Source organism: Ornithodoros turicata, unplaced genomic scaffold, assembly GCF_037126465.1.
Source record: "Ornithodoros turicata isolate Travis unplaced genomic scaffold, ASM3712646v1 ctg00001257.1, whole genome shotgun sequence".
Taxonomy (NCBI): Eukaryota; Metazoa; Arthropoda; class Arachnida; order Ixodida; family Argasidae; genus Ornithodoros; species Ornithodoros turicata.
The window spans coordinates 83,113-93,999 of record NW_026999522.1 but is presented as its reverse complement, the minus strand read 5'-3'; the positions used below and the strand labels follow the sequence as shown (position 1 = coordinate 93,999).

Sequence of the window (10,887 nt, the reverse complement as noted above, 5' to 3'; positions counted from 1 at the left end):
ACATGTTCGGGTAATCGCTGGGCTGTTTTTCCAGATTCACTTTTGAGCGCAATCCTGCAATACTTGCATACCAAACCGACCAAAAGAGAGCGCTATACACTAGAAACAAGTTCTTCCAAATCTGCTTGCCTATCTGTTGTTTCGTGCGTTGATAAATTCTTCTATTTTCTTGGTGAAATCAATGGATGCCATACTAACACAATTATCCCCTTCCTCTCGAATGTACCTAGCCTCCTGATAAAGAAGCTTCCCTCTTCCATGCCCGTGAAAAAGAATTTGCATTCCGCGATAATCTGGGGGCTGTTTTTGCAATCATCGCAATCTTTTATGTGATCTTTTAAAGTTGAGTATTGGGGGCTCGCCCTGGCATGCTCCTGCAACCTGACGTTGACGCATCTCTGCGTTTGCCCAATGTAAAATTTCTTGCAACCTAAAGAAATTTTGTACACGACATTCCGTTTGCAACCGGTGAACCTAGTTTTGTGTTTTATTGTACATTCCGGTTCTTCTGGATTATTGACTTTCCTTGGAAGTGATGCCAGCGCGCCCCCTTTCCTGAAAACCACGTTGCAACGATGCACGGATGCAATACAACAGCACGGATACAATACAGACAGCACGTGCCGGCCCCTGTAAAACACTAACTGGAATGTATTTTTTTTTTCTTGTTGTACTGTCTTTTTTGGAAGTATTTGTGTATATTAGGGAAACTACGTGACCGTGTAGCACTCTGCTTTCTATGCAGCTCAGTATTTGAGGTGTGCTGGATGGCACATTGCTAAGGATTCAGTTCACCTCAATACAAGGCAGTACTTCTACACCACCATGAGGGACTACAATATATATTATAGTGAGAGGAACGACAACGACAATCAAAGCAGTGTTGCCCTGTTGGTCAGAGCCCAAACGAGCAGTTCAGTGGCAAGAAGGATGATGATGCTACTCTCTTTCAATGAGGAAATACTGACTTGTTGCAAGAAGGACTTGTTGAGGATTTCTTGCTAGTTCTCGTGACATGCAAAAACAGCTGTTAAGGCATTTGGGCACCAAAAAAAGTGTGCATAGATTTTATACATGGCACCGCAGGTGGGTCATTCTATGAGATAGTTGTGTACTGGCACGAAGCACATTTGGGTAAAAAGCATCTGTTGCAGCTTAAGAAAATAGTACCATCAGTCAGGGGCGCTATCACAGGGTGTAACGACTCTGCCCTCATCTTCATCAACATGGGCATCACCGCAAGGCTCATGGGTATCGTCAGGGTGCCACGAGGAAGGTGGAACACTTGGTGGCGATAAAAGGAACCGGCTTCTGGCAAGCGGGGTCTTTCTGCTCCGGCTCTTGATGTTGCTGCTTCAGGGCTTTGCTTAAACGTCTCACTTTTGTAGAGGTTGTCGTCATGCTTGCCCTGGAGGGTCACTACAACTGGTGGCAGCGGTGGGATACTCCCAGGCCTCGGACCCTTGGATACTCCTACGTCTCGGACGCTTGGTTGCTCCCAAGCCTTGGTTCATGACTGGCCAAGGATCGTCGAAAGCGTTGTTTGCTGATGGAATCTGCGCAGGGGCTTACGGCGACTTGGTTCTGTTCTTCGGATGTCGGCTGGGTGAGCAGCATAATTTCCTTTGAGCCACGCCAAGTTAGAAATCTGCTAGAGATTCGAATTCGCACGTGCTGACTTAGGAATAATTGAAGAACAGATCTAGAACCCTCCATCATGGATTTAAAATGCCTGCTAAAAGCGGATCTTTTGTTAATTTGCGAGGAACTGGGGCTAGAGGCTCAGAAATGCATGAGGAAACCTCAGATTATAGCACCATTCAGGCTTCAGGGGTAGAGCAGGACGAGCTTAGCGAAGCTTTGGATGTTATTCAGGAACAAAAGATAGAGGCCGAGGCTCTCGAGGGAAGGAGGGAGGTCGAAGCTCTCGAAAAAAAAAAAAAGAAACAGAAGCCGAGGCTGCAGTACAGAAAGCAGCTGAACATAGGCAGATGGAGTTTCAGCTTGAACTCAAACGGTTAGAGCTCGAAATGAAGCGCTTAGAAACGTCACATTCGGCTACTGCTGTCGATTATGGCAAAGTCAAGATATCTAAGCTTTTGCGTTTGTGAGCGCGGCTAAGAGAGATAGGCCAGGAGCGTAGCGGAATGCAGATGTTTATTGGCCGGTGGCCGCGGATGGAATGAACTCCGGGTGGAGAGCGTGGGCGGGAGCACGCGCTTCTTCATCGTCGGCGGAGGCCGCTACAAGAGCCTCCCCGCTGAACCAGAGGTCGCCGCGGAACAGTGCGGACCGATGGTGGACCAGACGCCCAGCTGACGCGGCGGGCAGGAGAACTAGGAGGAGGCGCGCTCAGGCAGTGCGAATGCGGCGCCGGAGGGTCGCTCGAGTCGTCAGGAAGGAGGAAAGCGGGCTTGACACGGTCGACTGAAACAACCTCCAGACGGTTGGGCAGGCGGATGGTTAACGTCTTGCCCTGGCGGGAGTGGACGAGGAAGGGGCCGTCGTAAGGGGGCTGCAGCGGCTTACGCGTGGCGTCATGGCGCAAGAAAACATGAGTCGCTGTGGCGAGTTGAGGGTGGACAAAAACTTGTCGAGACGAAGGGCGGGTGGGAGGCGGCCGTAAGTCCGTGCAATAAGCCTGCAAGCGGATGGCGAAGTTGAGAGGATCGGGGGCTGGCTGCTGGAGGCAGGCTGCATCGAAGAATTGCCCGGGCAGACGCAGTGGGGCACCGAAGACCAGGTCGGCAGGGGAGAGCGGGAAGTCAGACCGGGTGGCGGACCGTATGCCCAGCATGATGAGGCGCAATCGCTCTACCCACTGGTCAGAAGGATTGGCTCGGAGGGCGCTCTTGAGGGTTCGGTGGAGGCGCTCTACGATCCCATTGGCGCAGGGATGGTAGGCCGTGGTTTGATGGTGGCGAGCTCCGAGAAAACGGCAGAGATCAGCAAAAAGTCGCGAAGTAAACTGTCGCCCTCGGTGCGCAGTAATGACAGCTGGAGCACCAAAACGGGCCACCCAACTGTGTAGAAAGGCGCGGACGACAGTGCTGGCAGTCATGTCCTTGATTGGTAGTGCCTCCGGCCAGCGCGTGAAACGATCCACGATTGTGAGTAGGTAAGAGTGGCCGGACGACGTGGGCAGAGGTCCCACTAGGTCCAGGTGGATATGTCGGAAACGGGCGTCGGGTGTTGGAAACGGAAGTGTTGGAGATACTGTGTGCCGCTGCACTTTCGTGCGCTGACAAGCCAGACATGTTCGGGCCCATTGACGGACGTCCCGGTTCATGGAAGGCCAAACGAAGCGGGCGGCGATAAGCCGCTGTGTGGCCTTGATACCGGGGTTGATGGAGTCCGTGGAAGGTGTCGAAGAGACGTCGGCGGAAAGCGAGAGGGACGAGGGGCCTCGGCGTTCCCGTCGTCATGTCGCAGAGTAGCCCGCGCGGTGTGTCAAGGTAGGGAATGCGCTGGAGGTTGAGTGACTGCGGCGACTGTTGGAGGGCTTCGAAATCTGTGTCCGAGGCTTGTGCGTGCGCCAAAGCAGTATAGTCGGGCGCGGGAGGGAACGCTTGCGTAAGCGCAACTATCGGTGAGCGAGAGAGGGCGTCGGCGACGACGTTGTCGGGGCCGGTGATGTGGCGTACGTCCGTGGTGAATTCGGCTATGAAAGCCAAGTGACGTAATTCACGCGGAGAGCGAGTCTTGGTCCCAGAGGCTATAGCATATGTCAATGGCTTGTGGTCTGTGTAGACCGTGAAATGGCGTCCCTCAAGGAAGTGGCGGAAATATCTGATCGATAGGTATACAGCAGGCTAGTTCCATCTCAAATCGAACAATCCGGTACACTTGATGTCTCGAATGAACGGGAAAAAAATATATGTTGTAGCCATCAGTGAGTTAGGAGAAATAAACGCTTTCCGAATTCTCTGCGCTGCGCGGTTCGGGAAATAGGAGAGGAGGAAGAAACTGTCTATCATAAGGGGACGTCGTCGCGAGCGGGTTTGAGCGTTCGCTACAAAGCCATTTCTTCTCGCATTATAGTAATTTCTTGATCTGACTTTAGACCACTTAGGGCACAATAGGATCCTTCGTTGGCAGTGCTGTACCGGTTTTTGTTTGTCTGCAAAAAAATATCAAAGTTGACTCAAAGTGCCAAAAAACACCATATTCACTGCAGCTTTGCGGACGATGTACAAAACGGATAAGACCGAGCTTTATGCCGTTTAATTTGTCATTCATAGGGCTATCGAATGATGTATAATTTGTTGCTCTACTCTGTAAGAAACGTAAGCGATGCCTCTTTTAGTAGCACCATACCACCGAAAAATGACGAATTTCGGTGTAATCGCTGAATCTAGATTGTGGAGCAACCAGATGTGCTCGCATTTTTTTGCGGGATGTCACACATGCATTGCAAGTGCTGGGATCCCGGGAAGAACAGTGATTTTACATCTTTGTAAGAGGCATATCTGTTCAGGGTTATTCTAAACAAGCATATTTACTGTACGCATTATGGCAGGAGGGACGCAGTGACTTCCAGTATTATTTGGAACATTTCCTTTCCTACGGCCCCATGACCTCGGACGGGGGAAATTGCACTGAGGAAAATGTTGTAGTGTCATACGCACACACTCAAGGCTAATTCATGGTGCCTTTTGTGAACCTTGCCGAAACAGCCCGACAGGCGCCGCTGTCGAATATGTTATTCGGTTCGACATGCTGCGACCATGGGAAGGTCCTGATCGCATTTACTCCCTGAAGACACCTTGCGCAAAGTTTCGCCTACACACAGAAGACGCTTCACTCACTTCTCGACTACAGAAGTGCATGGGGTGCCCTTATACAGAGTGTGCGACGACATCTGCATTACTGTAGTGTGTCGTCCTGGTGTCACACCTACCTCAATGGCCTCTTTGTTGTACAGTGCTGATCGTGTGGATTTCGCTGACTAGATATATATACCGCCTCATACACAAGACAAAAGTGCTATAGACAAAGGATTTTCGCTTTGCTTCGGAGATCTGCGTAGCTGCCATAAAGACCGTGGTTCCAGCAGATCAAGCCGAAGGCGTAACAGAAATGGGCCAGCTATGCAGAAGCTGCTTCAAGTACTTCACAGCAAAGGTGACTGAATCACAACACGCAGCAATGTTGCCCACATTTGAAAGAAAATCTGACAAGAACCTGCCATCAAGAGTAACATTAAGGAAAGTGGCTTCCACAACGGCCTAAAGCAGTTCATGACACGAGCACTCTCATCCACCCGGAATGCTCTGCATAACTCTCGTTACCTTCTTACCTTCGTCACCTTGTCTTATTCGCTGTCAAGTTCTTGTTATTCTGTGTACTGTAAATATGCTTCGATATGATCACCGTGGACAAATATACCTCTTATAAAGACGCGAAAGTATTCTGAAGCACTCTGTTCTTCACTGGCTCCCAGCACTTGCAACGCATGTGTGTCATCCCGCAAACAATGTGAGCACATATGGTTGCTCCACAGTCTACACTCAGCGATTACAACACTATTATGAACGCAAGCGCGCAGAACGGTTTCAAATGATAGCAATTACTTTTTATGTGAAGACGGAAGTGAAAGTCCCCTTGGAAAATTCGATTTTGCAACACGCGGGACACGGTGCCACGGCTTGAATGCGCTCCGCGTATAGGGCTGGCAAAAAATTCACAGTGCGCCTACCGATAAAGTCCGACTGTTGATTTTTCTTCTGTGCATAGTCTAAGGAACTACCTACAACATATAAAATTTTCGAGTTTTTGGTGGGGTTTTTTAGATAAAGGCTTCCGAAATTCGTCACTTTTCGGTGGGATGGTGCTACTAAAATAGGTATCGCTTACGTTCCTGACAGAGTAGAACAACAAATTATACATCATTCGATAGCCACATGAATGACAAATTAAACGGCATAAAGCTCAATCTTATCCGTTTTGTACATCGTCCGCAAAGCTGCAGTGAATATGGTGTTTTTCGGCACTTTGAGTCAACTTTGATATTTTTTGCAGACAAACAAAAACCGGTACAGCACTGCCAACGCAGGATCCTATTGTGCCCCAAGTGGTCTAAAGCGAGTTCAAGAAACTTCTATAATGCGACAAGAAATAGCCTTGTAGCGAACAGTCAAACCCGCGCGCGACGACATCGTCGAGAGGCAGCTTTTTCCTCCTCTCCTACTTCCCGAACCGCGCAGCGCAGAGAATTCGGAAAGCGTTTATTCCTCCTAACTCACCGATGGCTTCAACATATATTTTTTCCCCGTTCATTCGAGACATCAAGTGTACCGGATTGTTCGATTTGAGATGGAACTAGCCAGCAAGCAATTCTCGTCCGAAGGTGCTGTAACGGGTTTCTGCCGGTTTCAGGGCCTTGGAAGAGAAACCGAGCGGCTGGAGCTCTCCATCGGGTGTGACCTGGTGGAGCGCCGCCCCTACAGCCTCGGAGGACGCGTCGACGAGCAGGACAGTTGGTGCGTCCGGAATGGGGTGGGCAAGTACCGCACAGTCGGCGATCGCCTTCTTAATCGCCAAGAAAGCGTGCTCTACGGCGGGTGTCCAGTCGAGTGATTTCGACGGTCCGCCGGGGCCGGCAAGCAGAGCACAAAGCGGGTTGAGAAGCTGGGCGCAATGAGGCACAAAACGGCGGTAAAAATTTACCAAGCCCAGGAACTCTCGGAGCTTGCGGCGGGTAGTTGGGCGGGGGTAATTGTCGATAGCGACGACCTTCTGACGGAGGGGTGTAATTCCGGAGGCGTCAATGCGATGGCCAAGGAAGTCAATAGATGGTAAGCCGAGCTCACACGTCGCAGGGTTGATCACGACGCGGTACTCTTGCAAGCGGCGAAAGAGCTGTCGTAGGTGATCTTCATGTTCTTTGGCGGAGCTGCTGGCAATAAGTATATCATCAAGATATACAAAGCAGAAGTGAAGGCCGCGCGTAACCTCATCGATGAAGCGCTGGAACGTCTGGGTCGCATTACGCAGCCCAAAAGGCATGCGAATGTACTCAAATAAGCCGAATGGCGTTGGAATGGCGGTCTTGGGGATATCAGCAGGCTCTACTGGGATCTGATGGCCTTGATGAGGTCGATTTTGGAGAAAATGTTGGCACCGTGAAGGTTGGCAGCGAAATCGGAGATGTGAGGAATCGGATAGCGGTCCGGGATAGTCGCAGCATTTAGGGCGCGGTAATCGCCACAAGGGCGCCAGTCCCCTGGTTCTTTCTTAGGGACCATATGGAGTGCCGAGGACCAGGGGCTGCTAGAAGGTCGTATGTAGCCCAGAGAAAGTAGGTGATCGAATTCACGACGAGCAATGGCGAGCCGCTCTGGCGGAAGTCTTCGGGGGCGCGAGTGAACCGGCGGACCTTTCGTGATGATATGGTGCGTCGTTGTATGACGAGGCGGGGTGTCCGTGGGCGGCAATCTGATGACGTCAGGAAATTCATCGAGGATGTTACGGAATTGCTGCGAGGCAGCGGGTCGGGCGAGAGCTGGGCTTATCGGATTCGTCAGGGCGCGGATGCCATTGACGGATAATCCAGTGAGCTCGGCTAAGAGAGATAGGCCAGGAGCGTAGCGGAATGCAGATGTTTATTGGCCGGTGGCCGCGGATGGAATGAACTCCGGGTGGAGAGCGTGGGCGGGAGCACGCGCTTCTTCATCATCGGCGGAGGCCGCTACACAACCTTACAAAGTGGGGGATGATATTGGCCTTTTCCGCAATCCTACACTCCACAGCACATTCTGCAATACGTGTTGAAAGAAACGCAGTTTTCTCTTCAGGTCATCGTGACCTGTCACCTCTTGTACAGCTCGTCCAATTGACCAAACTCTGGACAACTTGTCTCGACCCTGAAGAAGCGCTATCTCAGTAAAGTGCTTTTCAATAAGCGTGTAGTTTGACGCCTCACTTCTGAGGCAGACTTCATGAAGCAGAGATCCTACAGCAGCCTGTAGTTCTTCGAGTGCACGTTTTTCCTTCTCTAAGTAGTCCGCTTCTACGCTGACAGTCCCTAAGTTCGAACATTCTGACAGTGAGTACGGACGCACAGTACTTACAGCGTCTCAGTTGTCGTCATGCTTGCCCTGGAGGGTCACTACAAGGGGCAGTTGTCTCGTTACATTGCAGGAGAGTACTCAGTACTGGAGAGACAAACACACAGGGTATTTTTACTGGTCTTGTTGACCGTTAACAATATATCGTTGCAAAATACAATATAAATTACAGCTGGACACCATATCAATGAGCCTATTAGCTTGCACTTCATCGGAGCGGCCCTCTGTTGGCTAGCAGGAAGATATTGAACACGAAACGGGTGACTGGCTGTTCCATGCACCTCTGAGTGTGTGTGCCTGCTTCTGTTTGCTCCTAGGGTGTTGCTCCAATGAAGAAATGTGACACCCTGGTGTTTCGTAGCCTTTTATTGCAAGCTGTACAAATATTGATGCACAGACAGTGTGAAGAAACCAATAGCAGCAGGGCAGTTTTCAGAAGCAGCTTTGTGACCAGATTCTAAGGGCCTGCCAAGCAGCAGGAAGTACACTCAATCAGAGTATTTCTGTTGAATTCATGTTTAAAAACCTTCACACCTACATAACTTACTTATGAATGCAGCATTGTCATGTGACAACACATGACAGTCCATTAATGCTTTGAACATGCATTGAGCTTTATGCCTCTGGTTGGATATGAAACAATGAATCTTTTAGTGAGCATACCATCTTCCAAATTGCAAAACATCACAAACAGTTTATTAACACCCCGCAGGGGGCACCGGCTTCGGCTGGGGTTTGGTGAGTGGCGCCACCACGGACCCCAGCCCCCAGTCCCAAGGTGTTAACCGTACCGTGCCGAGGGGATTTAAGGTGAAGGGTAGAAGCCTTGAACGTTGGCGGTCGGAGTCTTGGTCAAGCCCCGGCCGATGGTTTGTCAAAACTCCGGGACCTTCCAGTATGTATGAGTATGAAGTACGGGCGACTCTTTGGAATACTCGTTTCAACAAACCTGTATGGTTAAACACTTCTCTTCCCTTCCGATCGGGGGCGGCAAACGCCCCCGGACCGATGTCTCGAAATCTAATGCTCAATTTTTTCTGTCGAAATACATAGTCTTGTCGGCTACTTCTCCGGAAGAAGAAAAAAGTACACCACTTGGGAAAATGTCGCCCTTCTTTGTTGAGAAGGCGGTGTCTTCCCTCTCCAACCACATCACCGAAATCAAGAAACTGCGATCTGGTGACCTTCTCATCAAATGCACATCAGAGACAGACTGCAAAAAGATACTGAACGCCCGAGAAATGCTTGATATCCCCATATGTGCTTCCTTGCATAAGACCTTGAATACGTGTCGTGGTGTGATAGCTGTTGCTGAGCTGATCGATGTCCCAGTAGAGGAGATCCTTGAAAACCTAAAGGAGCAGGCAGTAATCGATGTTCGAAAGCTTAAGATCAGGAAAAACAATGAATATATTACCACCAGAAATGTTGTCCTTACTTTCGACCGTCCTTCACTGCCTGATAAATTGAAAGTTGGATATTTGTCTGCGGAGGTCCGTCCGTATATCCCAAACCCTCTTCGTTGCTTTAAGTGCAACCGTTTTGGGCACGCTGCTGATGCCTGCCGTGAGTCGTCGTGCTGTGCTCGTTGTGGCCAGCAGAGCCATGATACGAATGAGTGTAGAGGGCCTGATTCTTGTGTGAACTGCACTAATGATCACCCCTCTTACTCGAGATCCTGCCCTAAATGGAAATTAGAAAAGGAGATTTTACGTATCAAGGTTATTGAAAACATCAGTTACCCCGAAGCAAGGAAAAGAGTATCCCCTTTCATCACACAGAGATCCTTCTCGGCAGTGCTTCAACAGAAACCAAAGATGGTAACTGTACACACGCAAACAGATGTTCCACATAGTAACCAACTATCAGCAAGTGAAGATGGGGTAAAAAAGAAGCCCCAAGATGAAACTACGGTAGTGACTGCGACAGCAGTCCTACCCTCGTCATCACCCTCCATGGAGGCGGGCTCTATGGAGTGTGATGATGATTCGAGCTCGGAGCTCTCCTTGGGGAGCACGAGCTCACCATTTCTGACACCCGCACGAGGAAACCTCTCGAGGAGTGGTTCTCTCCCCGAGATATCGGAGAAGGATTTGGCGGAGGCCAGAGGAAAACCCCGGAAGCCAAGGATTACTCCTCCCCAGAGGAGTAACACCTAGGAGACATGGGAAATGGAAATCCTTCTTTCTGGTCGACATAACAAATTATTGTACGCAAGTTTCTCAGTTCTGTACTTCTGATGGGCCACACAATCCTCCAATGGAATTGTCGTGGGTTGCTTTCCAACTTGGACGATATTTATGATCTTTTTGAAAAGTACAATGCAATATGCTTTTGTGTCCAGGAAACATACCTAAATGCACATACACAAAATCCATTCCGAAGGTATAACATTTTCCGGAAAGATCGAACTGACACAACCCGTGCATCCGGTGGAGTAGCCATCATTACCCGTGGGGCTGTTCCAGCGAAAGAGGTCCCTTTGGTGACAGATCTGGAAGCTGTTGCAGTACAAATTTGCCTCGATAGAATTTTAACAATATGTTCGATTTATCTCCCACCTGCAACAGCAATTACGCAAACACACATTGAAAACTTGTGTGGCCAGCTTCCGTCTCCTTTTATTATTGCTGGTGATTTTAATGCTCATAACCCCCTTTGAGGTGGTGCCAGAGTTGATCCCCGAGGAAAGATGTTAGAAAGGATTCTATTGTCATCAGTGCTTTGTCTACTGAACACAGGTGTACATACCTATGTACACACCGCAACACAATCCTTTTCCTCTTTGGATCTTAGCTTCTGTAGTCCCTTCCCTTTT

General features: G+C 49.7%; 1 protein-coding gene across 1 annotated transcript; it reads left to right on the top strand.

Moving 5' to 3' along the window:
• Positions 1-9,172: 9,172 nt before the first annotated feature.
• Positions 9,173-10,228, top strand: LOC135376727 (uncharacterized). The gene has a single exon (XM_064609216.1). It carries the CDS (start codon positions 9,173-9,175, stop codon positions 10,226-10,228), a length of 1,056 nt encoding a protein of 351 aa, XP_064465286.1.
• The last annotated feature ends 659 nt before the right edge of the window (positions 10,229-10,887 follow it).